We start from the raw sequence: 25,131 nt of genomic DNA, 5'->3' as shown, positions 1-25,131 counted from the left end.
GGCGGGTGGGGGGTTTAATTGAATCAAAGTCAAAACACTCCACAGTCAGATGCGTGTGTGCCGTCCGGCGCGCTCTTTGTGAAGCAACATTGAAATCAACAGATACATTCATTGCGTGGAATGGTGCGGGCAAAAGACGTGACTGCTACTCACTGTTGCCCGCATTGCTTTTTCTCATCCAGGCGTCGCTGTTCACGCGGTCAGAGAGAATTAAAAAAAAAAAGAGAAAGAAAAAAAAAAAAAAAAAAAAGATTCTCTAGGGTCTGCCAGACCCTCCGGCACTTCACCCAACCCTCATCAGCGATCACATGACCTGCGATGCTAGCACAGCTGGCCGGGCTGATCCTTCACACCCTCCAATTCCAACGAACTCCTGCACAAAATCCAGGCAAGGGACCGGCGAGAGGCGGCGGAGTGCAGCGGGAGCTTATGTGTGCGTACGGGGCTCGGTCTCCTGCCCTGGAAAGTGTGGCGTGAATCTGGTGTTTGCTCAGCGTGGCTCAGCCTCATCTGCTCCGCGCCGGCACTCTCTGCAGCAGCAGGGCGGCTTGCTCACTCTCGCCTCTGGCTCCAGTGCAGCATCCCCACCGGCAGTATCCACGGCAACCCCCTTCAACAAATAAGCCACGGCGATGCCCGTGCCAAACCTTCAGAGAAGGGATTGAAACCTTAATCGGCAGTGTCCACTCTGGGGGGGGGGGGGAAACAAAAAGGAGCCGTGAGAGGGATGATGCCTCAGTTTGCTTATCAGCTCCCTTGTTTCGTCTCTGTCACGGACTGTGAGGCAGCTCCCGCTAACGCCCGCCGCGCTCCTTAATGTGCTTCATTTAAATAGCATTCCATCAGGGCGTGATCATCACTCAGCTCAGCCGGTAAAGGTATAGGAGTTCCATGGCGGGGGAGGGGGCGGTGAGGGCAAGGGTTACTCCTTTGTTCTGCCTTTTTTCACAACAACAACAACAATGGCGTGAGGCAGCAGCGCGACCCACGCAGCCTCTGAGGCTGACATTTACGACTAGGCTACAGTCCCTCTCCCTCCCCCCGCTTCTCTCCCTCTCTCTATTTCTCTCAGTACCACGCCATGCACCCTCTCCTAATACACCAATCGATGTGGGAGGAGACGAGGTGGTGGGAGTTCAATTTCAAAACTCCTGCGTTCAGTGACAATCGCACCCTCGAGGTCTCCACTGTCTTCAGAGATCAAAAAGCAGCCCGCCGACGCGATTTCTACGGCGACACAACAAACGAGAGCTCTCAGGTATTCAGTGCTTCTGTAATATCTGTACTCATTTCATTCTGAAAAGGATCAGGCATTAAAGAGACAGCGCCGGTCCCTTGATCAGCGTGTGCCAAGTAAGATTCTCTGCGTCACTGATGGTGCTGCGCAAGGGGTCCACCTATGGCACATCCTCCACAAGATGAATCGCTACGCTCCTTTTTACTCAGTGTAAAGACAGAAGAAACAAAGGGCTGGGATTTAGGGACTGAAATTGATATTGCCACTAGCAGCAATGATTAGTATAATTATTAAGGATTCAGTGAAATATAAAGTCAAGAGGAATTTTGGAAGGCAAAGAGTGCCCAAAAAACACAGTAATAACAGGCTGGACTTTGCATTGAGCTGATCGGAGCAGTTATGGAAAAGATGCTGAGAATCGGATGAAAGAAGGATTCATTTCTCTGTGATAATCATGCCCACTTTAGGCTCATTTAAGTTTTTTTTGTATCTAAAATACATGTTGAAATGAACTGAAAACACAATTCATGCAGCTTTTCTGTTCTTCTGCTAGAGAATGATAAATGTTAGTCAAATGCATCAGATTTGACAGTCGCTGCATGGAAAGGAGTTTTGTTGGATGTGGCAAAACATATCGTCTGGAGCCTAGATCAGCGATATAATCAAACAAAGGGAACTGTACCAGCCAATATGGATCATCAAAAAAAAAAAAGTATTGGTTCGCAAAAAAAAAAATAAAAAAAAAAAAGACCGTGACCAGGGATCTCTATTTGCTATTGTTTTCCTTTCTAGCTGAGCCTATCTACGATCGGAACAGTTTTATGACGCCTGTAATGAACTTACAAAGGCTGAATTTACAGCACTGCTGTCAAATACACGACGACTGTGGCCCTGATCGCATGGCTGCCATCACAATGCGTACAAGGACTTCATTTGGAAGTGTACGGACTCCGAAAAAGGTGCCTGGATACTGCAAAGGTTTACTTTATTGCACTCATGAATAAGCACTGTGATGTAAAATGCTTTCTTACTCACATTCACCAAAGGGAGCGTTGGATGAAAGAAACATTAAAAAGGCAAAAAAAAAAAAAATACTCTGCCCCAAACTCACAGAACAGAATGTCCCTCATGAAAAATATCTTGTTGCCACCATTGTAAAGACTGCATGGGTGAAGCCCCATGCAATAAGAGCGTGGATCAATTGTGTCGGCCAACGCTGTGTTTTATTACCCAAGAGAAAAGGCTCGCTCTGTGCTTTCACGGCTGTTAGCTCTGACGTTTCTCAGACGTTGGTGACTCAGAGCTTGGGTTTCGCACTATTTGTTCCTCTTAATTGTTTACCGTGCGATGATGTGAACTAGCAGCTGGCCGAACAGGAAACAGTTGCCAAATGGGACGCGCAAATAAAAGCAGAATATTTTAAGCATGGTCAAGGTGGTTTTCCATATTTACCCGAGAAGTTATCAAACGCACACCATGTTTCCAACCATTTGTTCTATATTTATTGTGTGTATTATTATTTATACTATTTAACCATGTCATCAACCACTACTGACTAATGATGACTAAGGACAGTGATGTTGGCCACCAAAGCTTCCCATCCAGCACGTTGCACATTATTATTTACTTAAGCACCACCTCCGGGGAGCCCATTTGTGTCCACGTATTTGTGGAACAGAATTCTCAGAATTACGTAGAATATTTGTAGCAGTGCATCACATACTTTTCAGCCACAGCCTGGCCTCTGTAAGTGAGCGCAGGCGGATCAGAAGCGAGAGGACCGCAATCTGAGACGTAATCACAGACTTCAGCGAACCGCTTCCTAGGATGAGATCCAAGTATTTAGTAGTTATCACTGTGGATTTTACATATGATAACACTGATATTGGCCAAAAAAATAACAAATTTTGTTTAAAAGTAGAAATGAAAATAGACAAATTAGGACAAAAGGATTCATTGATATATTTTTTTGTGAGGCCCTTACAATGTCCCTGGACAAACATTGGATATGAATCCCTGAATTAGGGTTTAACATAAGTGAATATTAATGTTGGGTAATACATAAGTCATATCTGAGTGACGCCCTGTACTAAGAAAACAAGAATGACATACCATTTATTTTTTCCACTTTGCATTAATTATAGAAGTTTTTATAGACACTTACGTCCTCATTAGTTGGGTTTGCGGTGCTTTGTAGAGTCTCTGCTTTTTTGGAAATTTGACACACCGCCGTTGAACTCATTTCAAATTAGAGCTACGACGAGTCAATATGTGAAGCCACACACGCATCATTGATCTGGCTGCGTAGTTCGGATCATTTTCCTAGAAGTAAGGAGGCTACTGCTTTAAAAAGAAGAATCTCCAGTAGGATGCTGCTGCCACTAAGCTTCAGAGTGGAGCTGGTTTCAGATAGGTGACAAGCTTTTACAATCATGATCTCCACTACAACCCAACTCATCACTTCTGTTAAATCAGACCACATTATCGTCTGGCTTTTTCACTCTCAAAAATCTCAATTGAATTTCTGCAAACTCCCAGCATGCAGTCCTGTGGTTTCCTTGTCCTCGGGAGAGCCTTCCATCTGGCTCCTAAGGAACAAAGACCAGACTTGTGAAAAGCTTTAAAAAGTGTAATCCTTCCAGAAGAAGCACTCACCACAGCTACGCTGCTTTAAACCCATGTCAAAGTTGTCCTTGACATAAGTTTGGCTATTTTTAATTAAAAGGCCTGTATGTTTTACATTTTTAAAAGTCTAATTGAAAAATACAAAATGGTTTATTGCAAAATAAAGGAAGGAACTGAAAAAAAATCATGTGAACAAATTTCTTAATCTAAAATTAAATCACTTGAACCCACCTATTTATTTATTTTGTCACTTTGTATGATTTATTATAGTAAACAAAACACGATCTTAAGCCAACAAAACCTTTGGCTGGATCCATGTTATGCCTGATTCATATGTAAGGGACCATGTTCCACAGTATTAAACATATGTGTTGACATTGGATGGATTGTACTAGAGTTTGCTTAGTGCCTGTTGATCAATGCAGTGCCTGTACATGAACAGTTACCGAGTGCCTATCAGATTGGTATTGATTGAATTTGCCTCATGAAATAAGCAGCAGGGGTTCCGTTCTCACTATTAGTGCGGTAATACCGGAATGGTTGGTCTCGTTGGTGTGGAGGAAAGTGTCCTACCCACTGAGTCACGCACTGTCCACCTCCTCACAAAAGTTGGCCCACCCCCATCCTCGCAGATGAGTCGGTGGCGGACCACGAGACGAGCTGCAAGGTTGTTTTTTTTCTTCTTTCTTTTGTCACAACATCTCGCGTCCTCGGGCAACTTGTGAGGGCCACATGTCCAAGGCCCTGTCTTCTGTGTCTGGCTACAGCGTAGAAGGCCAGCACTAAAGGCGGCTGAGTCGGGGGTGAGGTCTCGCTATCCTACAGTAACATTAGCCCACACATGGCACGTAGCCACAAGCAGACTACACGCTCAAGGCTTTGTGTTCTCTCACACAACCAATGTAGTCATAGTTATATTATAAGCCATCCCTAAAAAGGTTTTTGTCTCATTTGATCTTTAAACTACACTCAGAAATGTTGGATGATTTCTGGGTTTTCACAGCAAACTGCACGACACAAAATCCTACCAAGGACTGTGATTTGGAAAACAACTGCCAATGAACCACTTTTTTTTCAGGCTACAAACACACTCATACAGAAAAAAAAAAAAAAAACGGAAGAAAATTAAAGCAAGCACAAAGAACATGAAAACACTAAATGGAAGGTCTAATTAAAAAGGGTAATGCACAAAATGGAAGAAAATATACATCGCCATCAGCACAGACAACAGCGAAGTATATGAGCCATTAGCTGGGCTTAAACATTGACAGAAACGGACTGATTCATCCGTTACCAATGAAGCTGCAGGAACGACTTGGAGAGGGGAGGGGAGGGGGGGGTCTAAATGGATAGATGGAAGCAGTGAATCATACTGTAGCCAAAGTCCTCTCTAAAAAGGAATCATCTCAGGTAATGACACCAGGACTACAGCTTCTTCTCTGACTCAGAATAATTGGTCCAGCAGAGCATTACTACCGAGCCGATGCCGGGATAAGGAGTCCTAGAACAAAGAATGAGGTTTCCTCACAGCTTCTCCGACTAAAAGGGTCACCGAAGGAGGGGTCAGCCATCGCTGTAAATCCTCTTCACTGTCACCGCAGCCCTGCCTCGCACTGTCAGGGCCCCAGACCCCTCCAGTGGCTTGCGCGCCTCACTCCGCAGCTGTCAGGATATTCACACACCTCCTCAGACACACAACACTCACGCAAATAAGCTGCATCTTATTCGCAGCGACAAGTGCACAGCGGCCCTTAAAAAGCCCTTCGTCAAATGATTCAAAACAGATGAATATCGCCTCACCCCCCCCCTACCGTGAGGATCGGGAGTCAATGACAGCCTTATGAGCCCATAAGGGCTGTAAGGAGGTATGAACAAATAAAAGGGAGTAGGGTATTTAGTGCAGCGTTACAAAGGTCTTTGGATTTTGAAAACAGTGAAGCATTGAAAAATAACAAAAACAATAGAACCATGCAAAAAGGAAAGCCACCATGAAATACTTTGAATATCTATATATCATTCCAAGTCTAGCTTACCGTGCTAGCAACCTGTTCAACGAGGTAAAAGCTAATAAACCATTACATGCGCAAAGCTGTGTTGAAAATGACGGCTACAGATGGATGATGCTGGCCAAAATAGCGCAGTGCATAATAGCGTTATGGCAACACTGCACACGTAATGGGTGCTCTCCAATAGGTTTGGCTTTGTGCGGCCAATTGGTCGCTGCGGTTTAACATAAACATTCTAAATTAATAGCAATAAACTGCCTCAGTATCTGCTTGTATATTAAGTATATGTAGATACGTATTCCGAGGGGTATACAACAATAACCCTGTTGCGTAAACAAAGTCGTCATGCTGTCACTGAAGAACCTTCTCCGTGTTATCTGATACATGTTATTCCTCCTCATAGCACATTTCAATGATCATGGCCATGCAGTGTCTCGGATGGGTACAAGCAGCCGGGTGGAAATGATGAGAGCCAGGTAGGAACTGCCAGCAGCAGCACTCCACGAGCTCTGACAAACATAAAAAACGATAGACACAGACGAGCCCAGGCAGTCAGGTAACCTTTTGCGGGGAGGCTGTAAGGTAACTCAATTCCATGAGACCCCCCTCACAACCCAACCAGCAAAAACTTGATCTGTGCTTTAACAAAGACAGATTAAGGCGAGGGGCTTTCCATTGCAGAAAATGACAAGACGACCGGAAAGGCATGTTCATAGGGTGGAGCTAATATCACAGAGTCTTATCTAGACAAACTGCATGAGCCTGGGGAAATGACGGAAAAGCTATAACTGCGGGTACCGGCCTCTCCTGAAGGAAGTCATGGAAACAAAAACAAATTGAACAGATGAGCATCAAAATGACCAGGAAATAGCCGAGGGTTGTCAAGGCTACTCAATCTCACACGGATACTCACAAGCAGCGATGGGGGATATCTCCCCATATCCTGTACTCGTACCGCAGAGCCCACTATCAAAACCGAGAGAGTCGTGGTTCCTGACTAACATGCACCTGTTGCCTCTGAAATGCGTTCCATGGCCATATTGCCAAGTGGCAGCAGGTCCGTCTGGGTGGTTTCAGTACTTCAGTATCCAAATGTACTTATTTTGTTTACCATCTGAAAACCAGTCACCAGGTTTCATGAGAGGCACAGGTTGGTTGTTAATGTAAATTGGAAGGAAACAATAGTTTAGATCCAGTTTACAGCAGACCGATGAGTCAAACCCTTTTTTTGAAAATATTGCTTTTGTATGTTGAGAGAAAAAGTAAAATATAAACAAATTAATTGGAATCAAACCTATTCAGAGAAGTAGCATTACTACTGGGATTATATTGACCAACTCTACATGCAGGCATCTTTGTATGTATTATTCCCTCCCCCACAAAATCCTGGCTATGGCCTCTGCTGGACTACGTATCAGGCCAAAATCCACATTAGTGTTTCACTGCTGTGCTGGTCAAACTCTACGTCACTACAGAAGTACTTATCAAATGCACCTGCTAAAACGCCCACACTTCCAGAGATTATGATTATGGCTAGCACTAGCTATTATGCCCCCCCCACACTTATATTATAGGCTCAACTACTTGGGCCCACACACAAAACAGTTCAAGAAAAGGCTAACAATAGAGAAAAAAAGACAGAGGCAACAGTAGATTTCAGGAGAAATCAGAAATCCCCACAACTGTGATTACAAGGCACACTGCTGAAAGCACATTGTGGGCATGTCAGACTTGATGATGCAGTAACTGTAGAATAATAGCAGGGACACATGAGCAGTGTTTCCCTTAGGTCTACAACTTTGCGGCAGGGAGAAGGGAAAAGTTGTCAGGCAAGCAAACTGGTCGAATTCTTCCTTCGGGGTACGGGTGGGGGGGCTGACTTTACCTGCTGGGGGCCCTCCCCATTGACCATGGTTGGGGGTGGCGGTGAGGCCAGCATTGGGAGGTCAGGGCTGAGAAGCTGGCTGGACTCCAGAGGTGAGGTGTGGTCTGCCATGTCTCCCTCATTCACACCAATGAAGAGGAACTCCTGCAACAGAGACTGCGATCAATAAAAAATGCACCAAGTAAACCACGAAGACTTGTGGTGTCGTCGTCTTCAGTCTTCCAGTCATCCGACCTGTAATGAGAACCACATTTACCCACAACGTCCACAGGATGCGGCTTCTCTCTACCCTGCCCTAATCTAGTCTGCAGCGTGAGCTCTATATCACCTATTTTAGCATGCGAATGCCTTTACTTTGAACCGGACAAAAAGCGTGAATAACTGTCATCCAAAATGTGCTCAAATCCTTCACATAACAAACTACTACAAATATCTGAAAGCTGACCATGGTGACACAGAATGTCTAGTAAATTCAAGATAAATTATCATCGACAAATGCAACAAAGAGACTATCTAAGTTGATGTCAAGTCAACCCCTACACCTAGGAAAGCTCCACCTCCATTAAACACATGCCATGACATTTGACCATAAAAGGGCCACAGGGGCTGATGACTTGTGAAGTAACAAAAAAATCACAACAGAACACTGGGACAGAAATGTAACACATGTCCTTGAACCTAATTACAATCTCACGCATGCGCCCCTAAATCTCAGTGATCTGGCTTATCTCTTATCTTTAGCCCCTCCCATCCTTAAGCTTAAACAGTTCACTGTGCCATGGTCAATATAATGGCTTTGGGGGAACTATTGATAGCAGTGGAGGGCCGACATGTGATATCATTAGGTCTCTGAGTCAATCACTTGGCATATTACCCTCTAACACCAGGCAATTCCCAGTTGATTCATGCTCAAGTGTAAAGTCATTTGCGAAGACCACTCACACAGCCAGCGACACAAAAGGGGAATCCCTGATGACAGAGGCTTGTCGACCGCCCACCATTCACACAGTTAATGAAACTTAATAAACAGCATTCCATACTCACATTGAAACTCAAGATGAGATGGTTAAAGATATATTGTCCAAAAATCTAATACTTTCATAAAAGTGAAGTTAAGCGGGTTTTTTTAAACACTCCTGTTTTCAGTGTTAAGAACGGCCCTGACACTGAACGAGTGCTATGTTTCATGTAATTATCTAAGCACTCTACCTTCTTAGATCCTGGGCTTTTCTTGGAAAGGATGTGGTAATAAAAGTTGACGATAAATAACCAGAGGTAATTGCACTAAAGCCTGTGCAACCGCCTTTCCTGTTGCAGCACCATAAACATTACTTATACATGGATATTGTAGTAACATCTGTTGTTGACTGTAGATCACATTTGACTGTGGGTAATGGAGGCGTCAATAGAGGAACAGCTGGTTTTTAGTTACAGTTTGGGTGAGAAAGAACACAGAATACTGTGCCAAGCCCACACTTATAGACACTGTAGGTCTACGCCTTGTCAAGTAGACACGGGCTTGGTCAAAACAAAAACAAGACGAATGATCGGGGAAAATAACGTCAGTTTCTGATGAAGACTCACGGGGTTGTGACAGCTGTTTACAGCGGATTTCCCCGTCACCCACCGAGCCGAACCGGTCTGTGCCTTCTTACTACGTAACGCGACATCAATTACGAGCGCCTTTCACATTTCGCCGTAGGAAGAAAAAAAACGTGAAAGAAAAGTGCGAGGAAGTTAACGATCTAATCATTCTCATCTCGCTGTGGCTTGACGTTAACGTTTCTCACAGTTAGGGTAGCTAGCGCCAGGCCAAGGCGATTGTTTACTCTAGCGACAGGTGTGTGTACGTGTGTGTGTGCGTGTGCTTAACGTTATGTCATAACGTTAGCTGCTCCGTATCTAATTGCAACATTACATGGAAGTTAGCTAAGTTACTTCTCAAACGATAACCCCTAGAGTGTGTATTAGCTGGAGTAGCTCCCCGTGTTAAAGCGCAGCCACATAAGTGGGTTATTGGCAGCTAGCGTCGATGTTACTCACTCTGTCAGTCGGCTCGGCAGCAGCAGTCTGGACTGTCACGCCGATGACTCCTATGCAGCGCAGTGTTTAACGTCAACGAGCTCCGATGACCAGCTCCTTTCTGCAGCACCCGGGGCGGTTACCTTGCTAGCTACCTAGATAAACACAAGACAAGGCAAAATGTGACATGCTAGCGTTAGCTACCTGATGCTACCAAGGCTAATAGTTAGCAAGATGAAGATTTGCTGTTCTCGTAATTTGAACGACGGTCGCTCGCATTGACTGCACCTAAAAACAGAGCGAAGTTTCTGGCGAGCCACGGGGATGGCTCTAAGCATCGATAATGTCAGCCTGGTTGCCAGTTTTATCGAGGTGACTGTCCATCAAAGCCTACTCCTCGTATAAAAGTCAGGAATTTCACCATCGCTTACGGGGCTCTGTGTGCGCATGCGTGTGTCACCGCAAATCATGACGAATCCCAAATTCCGAGAAAGCGAAGATAAACATTTATTATATCATCAAATTGTTTTAATTTTGCTCGTGTCGTGGTTCGGATCAAGTTGTATAATTGAATGGAACTTAATCGGTCAATCTATATTTCTAGGTTGTTGTTTTTTTATGGTTGACGTGTCGAGGATCTGTTTGTTAACCAAATAAGTCGCAAAGCAACAGTAAGAAACGCATTCAATTGTGGATGCGACCTTTAGCCCCGGCCCTGCTGAGCACTGGTTCGTGGCCCACACCTTGTTGGAATTTCCAGACCTTCACTGCTTCATATTGCCTTCAAAAGAAACTATCGGTATTGATCAATTATTTTTACCATGCTTACTTGTATTTCAAATTGATTTACCTCAAGGGCCAATAAGTCAACTGGAAATAGAGGCATTTCAAATATGTTTTATGCATTTTTATTTATAAAGAGATAATTTGTGATAATATATCTGTCTGTCTATCTATCCATCTATCCATTCATTTGTGTATATACATCCATCCACATCCAATCTAACCCTCGGTTTGACAGATTACACCATCAATCAATCAATCAATCAATCATCACAACACTGCATCACATACTTCACAGAGCAGGTCTGGGTTGTGTGAAGCCCTTCACATTCCATATATTGCAACGGTGACAAACTCCATGACATGCAGAACAATTAAACAGTTGAATCACAACCGTTGGTGAGGTCAACCAATATATAATGATCTTTATTACATACAACAAGTCAAACACTATTTAAATAAAGTGTTTTATTGTACCCAAGAAACAAACATGTGCAAGCACCATGTTTAAGATACTGTCCAAGGTCCATGTGGAAATGGAAGTACTACTGTTTTAACTATTATTTAAGTTTATTTTCAAGACACAATCATACTCATCGACTATGCATTTTTCTTTAAATAAAATACCAGCTCACCAACCTATAGGCTTATAAGGCCATTGATGGCGCCACCTGCTGGTTGCTGTAAATATTTAAACAATGTTTTTGCATTTCCGTTAACTGGTAAAGCGTTTGCCGTCCCTTTGTGTAGTTCTTTACATTGTTTTGAACCATATCACCTTATAAGTGGTTGTCTAGTATATATCTCATCAAAAACAATAAACATAACTATCCCCATACTGTATTTTGTTGATCTGTGAACAAAAATAGATACTGGCCAAACAACACACGGTTGAGTTATCCTTTAGATATGAACATATCAATGTCTTAACTTATTTGCATTACACACACCATACATTTACACCATATTTGGCTAAATTCATGCAAATTTTATAAATTCCCTCTTGAACAGTATTCAAGGTGAGAAGAAGATGATGGTGCAAGTCAGTTGAGAAAGAAAGTGCTTTAAATCAAGAGTCAAGTATGCTCACTACATCATTTGCAGCCCACAGAGTTACTGAAATGATTTACCACTGAAGCAAAGGGTGTTTTTTGTAGATATGGATGTTGTGATGATGTTGAAGATAACTAACTAATATGTAATTATTACATGCACAAAAATGAATGTGCCATACCTATGATTGGTTAAGATTGTTGGTATATTGCGGATTGAGAATATTGTGAATGTCAAGTCTTGTTGAATCTTAAGTATTTAGATTCAATTGGTGACCTGTAATATCAGCATGTTTGCTGTTATTTTGAAAAATGTATATCAAAGAAATGGAAATGAGATTGAGGGTGTTGAAGGGTGTTTAATCTAAGCTAACAAATGTGACAAATGCTAACATTTTGCAAGCTAAATGTAAATGTCTTCACGCTGATATGCAGACAACATCTTATAGTTTTATGTTTTTTCATTTATTATAGATAAGAGGGGACAATGCACTTAAGTCTGTCATGCCAACATGCTCAATTTATAAGCAAAGACTCATTAGCACAATTAATACGCACACATATGCAGATGTTAACATGCTAACTGTATGCACATTAAAACGCATACAACATGACCTTCCTTTGGCACCACCTTGAGGTTAACTTTTACATTTTTTCCCTTTTCATTCCATCCAACCATTGTTAGCTTTTCTGGTGTGTAATGAGCATCAGAGCTGCATGGAGAGGTGTGACATTTGTACGGAAGCCCATTTCTGCCACAAAAAAAGAAGGGTTAGAAAATCGAAAATATAACTTAAGACAGTCGAAATTATGACTTAAGATATGCGCATGCTCCTTCGTTGTTTGGTAGATTGACTTTCCAAACCCTATTGGCGACTTTTTGTCAAAAGCGACCAGCGGCGAATCCAGCGACCTTATTTGGTTTTATTGGAGACTTTTGTGGGGTCTGACGTGAAAGCACGTGTTGGTTTGCAGTTACTGTCCTCAGCGAGTCTCACAGAAACCTCGAAGCTTTTAGATGTCCAGCTACAGTCATGAGCACAGAGGAGAAATACGTCCTATCCAGACTGACAGTCACAAGCGCATGCGCAAAGCCGCCGCTGATTCTGCAGCGTCTTTCGAAATGGCAACACTGGTTTCAGAGAACTTTCTTCAGGACTTTTCAATCGTTACTAATCATGAGAACTACTGAATTACCACCCGGACTGTACTTTATCTCCCAACAAGTTTACCCAATGACTTATCTCGGACTCGGAAATACCGAAGATAATTTTGACTCGACTAATAGCGGACCACTGTACGTCAGACGTCCCTGTCCCTCCCCGTTATGAGGGGGGCGTGAGAGGGTGCAAGTGTCCGTAGACCGTTTACAGTTCGGTAAAGTTGGCAAGATATTCACAGATTCAGACTTTCCGGTTCAATAGCTCATCAGCGAGACGTTGTTAAAACACTAACGACACCTCTCTGTGACCTTAGTGACGTCAACAACCAGCTGCAAGGATCTTGCGCATGCGCACATCTTAAGTCATAACTTCGATTTTTTAAATCATCATTAACCCTTCTTTTTTTGTAGCGTAAATGGGCTTCCATACATTTGTGTCTTTTTTCACTATAACCAAACTTTGATAAAACCTCAAAATAAACACTATCATAAACGTTTTCATCTGCATCAGGTGCATCTGAGGACAGTGTAAAAAAATGTAAATCTTCCAAAATAAATAAAGTGTGGTTTCGTAACGGTATAAATGGAATGATGCATGGATACATACAAATTAAAAAGCAACACAACCAGTTTCTAAATTGTTTATCACCCCCAAATCTGTATTTAATCTGGGTGGAACGTTTTTCTATTTATTTTAATACAATATACAATGATAATACAGTACCGAAGTTATCTTCCAACAGTTTGTTTTGGCTCGTGGACGTGTGTGAGTATTAGATACGCAACTTTTTATATAATATAGCTGCTTCTCAAAACACGATTGAAAACTGAAACTACATTTCCACTACTAACAGGTGGTTATGGTGGTTGTTACCCATAGCACACGTTAAGCGGTCCGATCTCCGACAAATCATGAACGCACCACTTTACAACAGGAAGTACCATAATGTGTTTTGGTCAGTCGGCGGCGTAGCGACCGAAGCTAACCAACTACAACAAGGTGCAACCACAGCAACCGATGCGAGGATGGATCCGTGTAACAGACGTCCCGTGACTATTCCATCTGAAACTTGACTCGCCAAAAATGTTGGTTGACAAACTGTCAATGTTTCAGTGTGCAGGGATTAGAAAACGGCACCGCGGGACTAAACGCTAGCTAGGACAACGTGAAGGTAACGTTAACGTCAGCTGCTGCTCCGCAACGGCGACATCACCCCGTGCGATTAGCTTAAATGCTTTCTGTTGACATGTTTACTTTTACAGTCAGGCCACGACTAATGCACACGGAATGCACATGGGCAACTTCTTACTAGTTAGTTGCATTGCAACATGGCTAGTTCGTTCAGTGTTGTGTACGTGCATCCTCTATGCCGTTTTTTGATGTAACGTTAATGACGTAAGGTAGAGTTTTGGACGTCTCAATGCTTTTGGGGAGGGCTGGTGGTCACGAGGTCAGGGTTCCTGCCAAGTCTAACGTTAACTTTTAGCGATTGATCATCGAATAGACAATTGCCGCTTTTTTGCCAGAAATGCAGAACACATTGAAGTTTCCTAATTCATATTTAGAGTCGAATTTTACAGCTGAGAATTACTCATCATATTACCGATAAATATTTCCCCTTTACCTTTCCTTGTTTTTTTAACCACTGAGCTTTTAGTTTGTGTATGTATTGATCCTTGGGCAAAACAAGAGTCAAGATGATAAATCAGCTTCCTTACATAAGTTGTATGTGTGGGCTGGTTGTGCCAACCTGACAACATTGATGATTTAATTAAAAAAAAAAAGAAGAATGGGAGTTGATATGTGACTTGAGTTTCCATTTGAGGCTGTAAATATGGTGGAGATGGATATGGAGCAGAAGAAAATGTCGAGGTAGCTAAACCTGGATTTCCCTGCTGAGAGTAAACCCACTGTTAATTAGTTTATCTTACTTAGAAGGCATACATGTTTTAATCTGTTGACACAACTGAGCTATATGCCCACTCGCTCTCTGTGTTTGGGCGCTTTTGAGACATGAAAAATCTCCTCTCATCTTTTGCTTCATGTATTGATTGCTGGAGACTGGACAATAATTCACTTATAGTTTACATTGGTCACATTATGGCATATTGATTAAACAGTCTAGTTTTACATTGTTCTGAAAAGATGTTTGCCACTTAGTGGCATTTTGACAACATTGCACTTTTAAAAACAACAACAGGAATTAGTGTGTCGTGAAGACACGGTAAAACGTATTCGGTTCCTAAATTTCCATCAGCCTGTCTTTGTAAATGATATGTTTTTTTAAATCAAATCTCTGGATGACTTCTATTTGCATTTGTCTAAAAGTGTTTTCTCTTTGTTTCCTAGCCGAGCAGTATGCTGGAAGTGGGGAAGTGGCCCGTGTTCGCGCTCCTTCCTCCTGAAGAACTACGGCTCATACGGCAGGCTTGTGTCTTTGGCAGTGCTGCCAATGAAGCGCTCTATGTCACAGTAAATGAGGAGGTAACACTTTGGCTCTCTGCACCGGTGCTTCTATCCTCTTGTTTACACGAAGCTGTGGTGCAAGACCCAACAGACTTAATATACTTTCATGATATCGGTTTGATTGTTGATTTTTAGAAGTGAACAGAAAAGTGCTGCAGGCCTTTGGAATGATGTAGCGTGCAGTTCCAGGTAAAGAGATAAGCAGATAGAAAGAGGCTATCTTTAGCCATACAGGCCTAATACCCGAGCAAGCTCCATTTTTATCCTCTGGAGAGGTAAATGCCGTGTCTCATCTTGCCACTCTAGCTCATATGTTTATCCCTGTGGCCTAAGAGGTTTAAGTGTTCGCAGAGATATTTCACTGAGATCTTGAAATCACTTGCCACACAATGGACTGGTTAAAACTTCATTCATCTCACATTTTGAAACCCGTTAATTTAGATGAATTGCAATTAAAAATGAGTTTTTCTCCTAAAAACTAAATCTTAAAAATGAACGAGTAATCACTTTAGAAGATGTGTATTTTAGACACTGTTGTTTCATTTTATTTCAAACACTAAACTACACAGCGTTTCCGAGATCAGCGCACACCGAAAGTAGACAAAGCTGCGTTAACTGCGTTAAAATATTTTTTGTGTGTGTGTGTGTGTCAGTGTCAGTAAACAGAAATGGTCATTTATTCTCTTTGTTCTTTGCAGGTCTTCGCTCTGGGCACCAACTGCAGTGGCTGTTTAGGCCTCGGAGACCTCCAAAGCACCATTGAGCCGCGCCGGATTGATGTGTTGTGTGGAAAGAAGATCGTGTCCCTAAGCTATGGAACTGGACCACACGTGGTTATCACTACTGCAGGTATTCCAGTCCAGATTTGACTTTGACAAGATGACGCGTGCAAAATTCTAGAATATGGTTTTATGTCAATACTGCAAGGAGATTATTAAAAAACCCCACCTAATTTAAACAGAACAGCGCTAAAACCTATTCTAATAGATTATTAGAGCCATCTAAAGTTGAGCTTCAAATCTAATGATAAACTATGAATCATTGAGACTACATGAACGAAAGTTTGCCTGCTGCTCTGTAGACGGAGAGGTGTTTGCTTGGGGCCATAACGGCTACAGCCAGCTGGGCAATGGCACCACCAACCACGGGCTGACCCCCGCCCTGGTGTCCACCAACCTCATCGGCAAACGAGTGACTGAGGTGGCCTGTGGCTCCCACCACAACATTGCCCTCACCACTGATGGAGAGGTAACCCGTCGTCAGCCGTGTCCTCTTGCCAGCTGGTTTTCTGCTGAGTCGGCGAATTTCCTCCAACGTTTCTCCCCCGTGTTCAGGTGTTCGCGTGGGGCTACAACAACTCGGGCCAAGTGGGTTCGGGGTCTACGGTCAACCAGCCGACACCGCGGCGGGTCAGCAGCTGCCTGCAGAACAAAGTGGTGGTGAACATAGCCTGTGGTCAGCTCTGCTCTATGGCCGTACTGGACAATGGAGAGGTAACGGGTCACGTTGATCCGCTCGAACAACGGGCCAATCAGTGCTACTGCCAGGTCACATGTTTTGCAGTGAGCAGTCATCTTATTTTTTAAGGGGGTTGGCTATGTAACACACGTGTATATAAGGGATCATGGCTAATGATTTTATATTTCAATGTCCATAGACGGGTTTATTAGAAAGGGAGCTGTCTCTACCAAGAACATGGCGTTCCTTTCTGAAAGTGTTAATGTGATGTGAAAGATTTAGATCAAATGCAAATGAAGTCTGGTTTTTTTTTACATCACTTATACATTTTTACCTGCACAATCGGTGCAGAAAATAAGTGGCCTTAAACATCGTATACATGTGTCCCCTTCTTGTAGATCTATGGTTGGGGCTACAATTGCAATGGACAGCTTGGGTTGGGCAACAATGGGAACCAGCAGACCCCCTGCAGGATCGCTGCTCTCCAAGGTGTCAACATTGTCCAGGTAAGAGCCTTGGCTGACGTCTGCTGCATCCCTTTGTTTTGTTGATGATTCATTTCAGGCTCACTCCCTTGTGCACACAGGTTGCCTGTGGATACGCGCACACGTTGGCACTCACGGACGAAGGGATGGTTTACGCCTGGGGAGCAAACTCGTATGGGCAGTTGGGGACAGGCAACAAGAGTAACCAAGCTCTCCCCACCCTAATAAACACCGACAAGGAGAGGTCAGTACCTGGTGCTCAATTAGCACCGAAGGCCCTGAGCGACAAACAAAATGCCTCAAAGGCATGAACAGTTTTAGAGCGCTTTGTAGAAATCGATTTGTTGAGGATGGAAGGGCTTCTTTGTCTCCTTGTTGAACGTCTTTCCACAACCTGCATGAGAAGGCTATACATTAGTAGGAGTTGACATTCTGTGTTTTCAGGATGGTGGAGGTGGCTGCATGTCACACCAGCCACACGTCCGCTGCCAAGACGCAGAGCGGCCAGGTTCTGATGTGGGGTCAGTGTCGAGGTCAGGCCGTGGCCAGCCCCCACGTGACCCATTTCAGCAGCACGGACGACGTGTTCGCCTGCTTCGCGACCCCGGCGGTCACGTGGCACCTCCTCTCAGTAGGTAAGAGTGCTACAGGAGAAATATACCTTTGCTCCTCCGAGGTTTGATGGTCATATATGTGCGTGTCGGATAGGAACAAATTCCTGGAAGTGGTTTGAGAAATAAACAGGAAAGTCTGTTTCCTGTGCACGTCAAACAATCGCATGTTTATCGACCGATTCCGTTTGAACTCGACTCAAACTGAGGAGCACAGACATTTCCTGCCGAGATCTTTAACATTTTCTGTTTGCGCTGCGTTTTGCAACGCTGGTGAAAAATCCGTTCAACTAACAAGCCTCTGAAATGAAGGGAGAGAGTCCTATCTAAGGGGTCTAAAGGGATCCTTTTTAATAATCATTCATGAGATACAGCTTACTTATGCACACATTCTTTTATTGTATCTTTACAATGAAATCTTGTTCCAGGATTGGGGTTACAGTAGAAACGAGTCTTAACTTAGTGCTTCAGACTGGCCTAAGAAAACGTTTATGACCTAAAGTATGAGCTTCTTTGATTTTGCTAGATGGCGATGACTACCTGACCGTTGCCCAGTCTCTGAAGAGGGAGTTTGACAGCCCGGAGATTTCCGACCTCAAGTTCTTGGTTGACGGGAAGTGTATCCATGTCCACAAAGCGCTGCTGAAGATCAGGTACTTTCACAGAAGAGCTTATTTTCAGTGCAATATAGCCTTCCGTCCTGAAAAGCACTTTAAGACAACACAATTCCCACTCACTGCTGAGGTGTACAATGTAGACGCATTTTGAGCTGTAGTTGCTCACACACAATATTTCTCTATATTGGTCTCCAGGTTTCTCTCACTGACGTTGGGACGCTGTACTCTTTGCTTCTTTGCTCGACCATGTTTTTAAGAGGCCATTTTCCTCTCTTACTCACCAGAGATCTTCTGCTTCTCCAACCTGACTTTCACATTGGTCGTATTTTTCACATTATCGGTTGTGCTTGGTCACGAGTAAAAGAGGCGCTGGGAATACCACAGTTGGATTTTTTCAGAGGAATAGAGACGCACTGGTCTTCCTTTGATAACGCCCGCAGCATATACCCAGTGAATGCTGTCCTACCTATATCCAAACTCTATATTATCATCTTTCCTGTTTATGTCACGGGGAAGCAAAGACAGACCTATTATTTCCTACTTTGCCTTTTATAACCACAGTTGGACACAAAGTCCAAGACTCTGCGCGCCTTGCTCTTTCTGCAGCGTCGGTAGGAAGGAGCCAGGCAGTCTGTGACGCTCACACGCAGTGGCATGCGAAGCAGCGAGACGCGTGCTTTCGCAGGATCACATGAGAACAACACGTTTGAGATGCACTAAGAAAGGGACAATTCAGTTGTATGCTCAATCGTGTCCTGAGACGAAAACTATGGGGAGAGGGCAGTGTTTTGAGCCAACTGAGATCAGTAGCAAGGAAAAATATCAGTATTTATAATGCGGAGGGCTGGAAGGAAAAATACTGTAGGTTTTAGTTGTTGGCAAAGTGCCCCACCACAGGAAGTGTGCATTGAGAGTACATTTCCAGTTCCAGTGTGTGTGTATATGTGTGTATATGTGTGTGTGTGTGTATATATATATATATATACATACAATTCTAGTATATTACCTCTTTCTGCATACTTATTATCAGAGTGTTAATCTCTTGGGGGAGTGGTGGGAGTCTAGATTTAACGGTATCGGGGAGGAAACATGATTTACATAGAATTCAGACAAATCTTAAACTCTGATTACAAGCATGAGAAGCCATACATGTAAGTTTTAGTCCCATGACTACTCTTAAACTTCACGTTACTCAGGGTTTGCAGATGTTGTGTTTGAGATTTCTGCAGGTATCGTTCCTTCGCACATTTGGTCAATTGATTTCCATGCATTGTGAAAGTTAATTAGGGCCTTGATGCTCCATTACAGCAAATTCACTTTTCACATTCCGCTCCCCCTCAAACTTAACTAGTCAAGTTTTGCGACCGGCCACCTGACGGTAGTGATTAATGCAGTAGTATTTCAAACTACTGGTCAGCACATGTTTAAGCACAAAGTGTTAAGTTCCGACGAATGAGCCACACATCCCTGCTGTCTCTTATGATTCCTTTCTTCCCGCCCAAGGTGTGAACATTTCCGTGCACTGCTCAACGAAAGTGACGAGGATGCCGTAGAAGTTCACCAGTTCTCGTACCTGGTGTACCGAGCCTTTTTGGAGTACCTCTACACAGACACCATCAACCTGCCACCAGAGGATGCCATCGGTAAGCCCACTACATGGATCTAAGTCGATGCAGAAGTCCCTAAACAAGCTCACCCGAGTTGTTCCTTTGGTGTGCGCAGGCCTGCTGGACTTAGCCACATACTACCGGGAGACCAGGCTCAAGAGGCTGTGCCAGGAAACGATCAAGAGAGGCATTTCCGAGGAGAACGCCGTCACTCTGCTCTCTGCCGCTGTCAAGTATGAGGCGCGGGTAAGCTCATAGCTCCTGGCACACTGTCAAACACCGCGGTGCCGCCCCGCCCACCGCTCCCCTTCTCGAGTAACTAGTCAGTTATACTCCTCAGCAATGACCAGACAGCCCTCTCCATTTTTAGGACCTGGAGGAGTTCTGCTTCAAGTTTTGCGTCAACCACCTAACGGCTGTCACGCAGACCCAGGCCTTTGCAGACATGGACCACGACCTGCTCAAGAACTTCATTAGCAAAGCCAGCCGCTACGGGGCCTTCAAGAACTGACTGGAGGGCCCCCGTAGCGCCGCCACCAGGTCTCGGCTCGCTGAGTTGCTGAGAGTCGACAGTGGACCAAAGTGCGTGGCAGGCTGGTGAGCGCTTCACAGCCTTTGTCTCTGGGGATGATAACACACCCCCCCCCCCACCGGAGAGGCGAATGGCTTCAGATCGTACGTGTTGCCAGCCCTAACCTTAAAACCATCCCACGCACAGCAGCTGCCGGTATCGGGTGTCCCCACTCGCAGACGAGCAAAGGGCTGCCCCGGTGGTCCTCTTTGTGTCACTGACAGAAGGCCCGGCTAATAACTGGTTGTGTCTGATTTGTTTGATCAACAGTCAGATTGAGGTGGCTTTTTTTTTTTCCTTTCTTTTTTTAACGAGTTAGGTGAATAAATGATCAATGCGCGTATCACACTGTAGCCATGACTTGACCCTTCGAGTCGTGCTGCTTTTCTGTGACGCCTTGATGCTCCCGTCTGGATTGAGAAGTCGTATTTAGTGAGGAAAAACTCACGCTGTTGTTGTTGTTTTTGAGAAAACTTGTGTCTGATACCCTTTTCTGAACAGCTATAGCTTGTATCTGTTCAACGAGACCATCTGCTCTCTCGCATAAGTTTGCCACTTTGTTTTGTATTGTAGCTCTTCACCTTTGCCATCCAAGCTTGTGGTTACTGATTGATGTCGACTAACATTTTGCTGCTGTCGATAGGGCAGTGAGCTGACTTATAGGAGCATATGGACTCCTGTGCAGCCTGTGGGTGATGTCACACTGTAGGTGCAGCTGATTTTTACTGTGGCGTTTCAGTTGCAATTTGCTATGTTTACAAATATTTTGTGGTTTTTAAAGTTTCTTTTTTTTATTATCATGAGTGTTTATGTTTGCAGCAGAATTGTGTTTCTTAAACAAGTCTTGCTTTGTAGGAGTCCCCCAGTAGCACCTTGTGCAAATTAAATAGTGCCGGCTTGGTAGAATTGCCAACTGACTTTTGAATATAAGGTCTTTTAAATGTAGCCATTGGATACATTTCCCGATCTATCTAAATAGACAAAATGCTCTTACTTTAACAAGCCAATTATTGTATTTTATTTTTGGGAAACACTTTGGTAATTACAAAAGAAATGCCTGTGTGTTCTTGTTTTGTATGGAAAATGCTGTAATATGCGCCACAGAGGCTAACTTTTGTAATTTTAAATAAATTAAATGACGTAACCATGAACTTTGTTCTATTTGTTGTTATTGGTAATCAGCGTTTGGTGGGATTTCTGAATATGTAAAAATCTAGTACAATACCTTGTATAATAAGTTGATATTTCCCCCACACATGTTTTGCAACTACCAAAACAACAGAACTCTGTTTAACCAGCACCAAGCCATCGGGGGGCAGTGTGTCTCACGTCTACATCTCAAAAAGCCTGCCGAGGATACAAAGTGACTGCCTCAAACACATGTAGAGGCTAATCAACTGCCTTAAGCGTCACCTCTAACGTAATGTCCACCAAATGATATGTCATGTTCCACACGTGCCCTGCATATTTGATTGTGTTGTTTAACAATTTGATTCCTGTTTCCACATTGAGATGTGTCACACAATTTCCAATTCCTATATACTGCGAGAGGAATGCGTGTTTAGTAGGGGAGAACGAGGTTTGTTGTCGCACTTTCTACTCTAGCGTGAGTTGCTCATCATCAAAACATCGATCAAAAGTCATTCCTACATTCAATAGAAGCTTGAGGTGTCTGCTTAAAATGTGTACCCCTCCCACGTACCAACATATTGTAACAAGGAGGTAATTGACTATCAAAGAGAGAACCAACCCCATCACGGGGACTGTTGTCACACACTATGGGGTTGGGTGTTACAATGTTAATCCAATGGGAACATATTAAAAAGAAGCTTTGACAAATAGATGACTTAATACTTCTTGAAATGAGAAAAAAAGGACGAAGGAACATGGATAGCAAAACACATCTTTAGGCCAGGATAAATAACATTAAGAACAAAACAAATATGACTCACAATAATCAGTGTTTGGCTTAACACATTCACTATCTGACTCCTCTTAAGAAAAGCTTGTGGCCCATCAGTGGAACTCGCAGCAGTTTTAAGGGGGTCCCGTGTGACAATCCACCCCCGACTGGCATTTCTTACTAACAACCATCTAACAACTAGTCAGCTAGCTAACAACAATCAATCCTTTTTAAGGTAAAAAATGTTTTTTGTTATCAACCCATTGGTAAAAAGTCTAGAAGAAAAACACAGAGGAGCGGAAAATCTTCTATCCGACATGAAAAACACAAAAAGTCCTTTCACCTCTACTTTAGCTCCAGATTTGACTTTGTACGCGAGCTCTGATTCTAATTATGGACAATTCCTTACCAATATTTGGAAAAAAAAACACCTGCTGGCGGGCTATAATGAATGTAAAAAAACAACCCCCACAATTTGGACATTTTTAGAATATTTCTTCTTCAGAATCTGGAAAAGGAGACTTTTTTTCTTTTTTACTGTCTCGTCAAAAACCAAGAATGATAATCTTCATCACATAATGAACCCTAACAGACAGATTGTTTGGAGAAATGGTGATGAAAGCCAGATCAGCACCTCACGAACGATAATTCACTTATTCCGTTCCAGCTAATGGCTACTCCCAAAACAAATGATGTTACATTTATGTGCACGTTGGCTTCAAAGGTAACACTCAGTGCGACCTCAGTGCGACATACGATTCATTTGGTGTAAGGCTCTGCTGATTTCAGCATTATATTGGCCAGGAAAACTTTTTATTTCCCCCCATTACTAGTCTGTTTGGAAAAGGGCATTTTTAAGAGTATACTGTGCAGAATTGGGCTGTGAGTCAAGTTTAAATTGTTTTTATGTGGATAAAGCCTCAGACTAAACATATGTACATTATCACTCAAAATGACTCAATGTAGCTGACACACAAGTTCAACGGTTTTAGAAGGAAATGAGGAACTGCACTAAGCTGCCAATGGTGTCTGGCCCGCTGCCACTCTGACTGAAATGCAATCATTTATGAATTAGCTTGATCTCAAAGTCTTTTTGGTTTTCCTAAAAGAGATATGTTTGAAGAGGAACTCTAATGGCTTGAAAAAGTATTTGAAAGATACTTGCAAATAGATCTGCATTTGAAGTTATACTTCACTAGAAGTTGAGATGGTATTCACAGCTACATGCATCGATGTGCAAGAAGCATTTAAATGTGCTCGGTTCGGATGGAGTTCATTTTATAAGATTTTATTAAAAGGTCATATATGATGTATCTTAAGTCTTAATCTGCAAAAACTTTAAAACCTCTGGTGGAAAAAATATATATTTTCTTCAGTAACGTATAAGTAAAAGTATTTTGCCACACAAAATCACTGTAACTATCTCAAAATTGCACTGCAAAGAGTAAGCACACTTTTCCTTTCTTAATTCTAGAGAAACCCATCTATGTTGACAGGAAGTTGTTGGTTTTATGGAGAAGAGTGTTTCACCTCATCTGGTTGTGTGGTTCACTCTTTTACTCACTCTGATGTATTTGTTCATTGTAACAATAGCAATACTGTTACTTTCATTTTTGAACGTCATGCTCCAGTTTCTGTGAAATCTATAATTAAACATTGACTGACTAGTCTGTGCCACCTAAATACCTCTGTACATTGCTATTTAAGCATGCAGCGTTGCTTGTTTTACCATTGACCCAAAGTTAACATTAGAAGTACCTCGTAGGTCTAATTACATGCAACATTATGTGATGAATCCAAGGCGCCAATACGGTTGGTCCCACTGTTACAGTAAATCCAAAATCCCTAGTTGCTGATTTACAAAGCAGTTACTTACGTACTGATAGAATTGGGAATATAGCCCTAAAACCATTTATTTAAGTGTGGTTGGCGGTTTAGTTGTTGCGCTATTGGCGTTGGATGTTCAGATACTGTTGTGTAAAAAACAAGTTGTAAAAAACAAGTTGTGTAGACCAGTTGACCCTGAGTGCTTGACTTACAGTAAAAGTTGTCAGTGGTTTCAATGGAGGGGAGTTTTGTGGGTGGGGAATATTGGTTTTACAAAACAGTCAAAAGCTTTAAGCTGATAAGGCACCAGCAGGACTCGCTTTTTTTCATTTCAAATGTCAAGACAATAAATTCCATTGTAGGTGCCATCGGCCAGTTGTTTTCCCAAGAGAAGATAAAGAAAAACTGTCATGAAAAACTCTGGAGAACAGTATTACAACCGCGCTGTTTCAGCTTCTCTTTTCATTTGTTATTACATTACATTACATTACATGTCATTTAGCTGATGCTTTTATCCAAAGAAACTTACAATAAGGTCATCTCAACCATAGAGATACAAACTCAGAAGAACAAGAAACAGGAAAGAGCAATTTCATCAAATAAGCCGATTTACAACTTGTTAAAGATAAAAGCCATTATAAGTACAATTTAAGTGTTTTTTTAGTCGAGGTATAGTCTGAAGAGGTGTGTCTTTAGCATTTGGCGGAAGATGTTTTCTCTCTCTGAGTCGCTTTGGCAAATCGTATTTTCCTTTTATATGTTTTTTATGATGAATCCAGATGGATCAGAGTTCTGTACCGCACTCGCAGTCTT

General features: G+C 42.8%; 2 protein-coding genes across 3 annotated transcripts in view; one reads left to right on the top strand and one right to left on the bottom strand.

Annotated features, from left to right (window-relative positions):
• fndc3a (fibronectin type III domain containing 3A) overlaps positions 1–10,238 on the bottom strand; it is a 37,423-nt gene extending 27,185 nt beyond the window's left edge. Inside the window, exons 1-3 of one of the 2 annotated variants that reach the window (XM_037465910.2) lie at positions 10,064–10,238; positions 9,797–9,930; positions 7,754–7,897 (exon numbers count right to left, since the gene is read on the bottom strand). In XM_037465910.2, the coding sequence (XP_037321807.2) occupies positions 7,754–7,864 (111 nt within the window). In that variant the 5' untranslated portion in view covers positions 7,865–7,897; positions 9,797–9,930; positions 10,064–10,238. Of the gene's footprint in view, positions 1–153; positions 227–7,753; positions 7,898–9,796; positions 9,931–10,063 lie in introns of those variants that run through there. The other variant, XM_037465993.2, reaches the window with a different exon arrangement.
• Positions 10,239–13,685: 3,447 nt separating this feature from the next.
• Positions 13,686–21,739, top strand: rcbtb2 (regulator of chromosome condensation (RCC1) and BTB (POZ) domain containing protein 2). The gene is made up of 12 exons (XM_037466121.2): positions 13,686–13,944; positions 15,123–15,257; positions 15,938–16,088; positions 16,321–16,487; positions 16,574–16,732; positions 17,096–17,203; positions 17,284–17,426; positions 17,627–17,817; positions 18,320–18,446; positions 19,914–20,053; positions 20,133–20,263; positions 20,388–21,739. The coding sequence occupies exons 2-12, from the start codon at positions 15,132–15,134 to the stop codon at positions 20,526–20,528; spliced, it is 1,584 nt and encodes a 527-aa protein (XP_037322018.2). The 5' UTR covers positions 13,686–13,944; positions 15,123–15,131; the 3' UTR covers positions 20,529–21,739.
• The last annotated feature ends 3,392 nt before the right edge of the window (positions 21,740–25,131 follow it).

The sequence above is a fragment of the Pungitius pungitius genome, chromosome 3 (assembly GCF_949316345.1).
Source record: "Pungitius pungitius chromosome 3, fPunPun2.1, whole genome shotgun sequence".
NCBI lineage: Eukaryota > Metazoa > Chordata > Actinopteri > Perciformes > Gasterosteidae > Pungitius > Pungitius pungitius.
The sequence above is the reverse complement of the archived record's forward strand: the minus strand, read 5'-3'. Positions and strand labels throughout refer to the sequence as shown.

Coding starts and splice junctions, on each gene's coding strand:
- rcbtb2 (XM_037466121.2), top strand. CDS start 15,132: ATGCTGGAAGTGGGGAAGTGGCCCGTGTTCGCGCTCCTTCCTCCTGAA. Junction 15,258..15,937: donor ATGTCACAGTAAATGAGGAG/GTAACACTTTGG, acceptor TGTTCTTTGCAG/GTCTTCGCTCTGGGCACCAA. Junction 17,427..17,626: donor ATAAACACCGACAAGGAGAG/GTCAGTACCTGG, acceptor CTGTGTTTTCAG/GATGGTGGAGGTGGCTGCAT.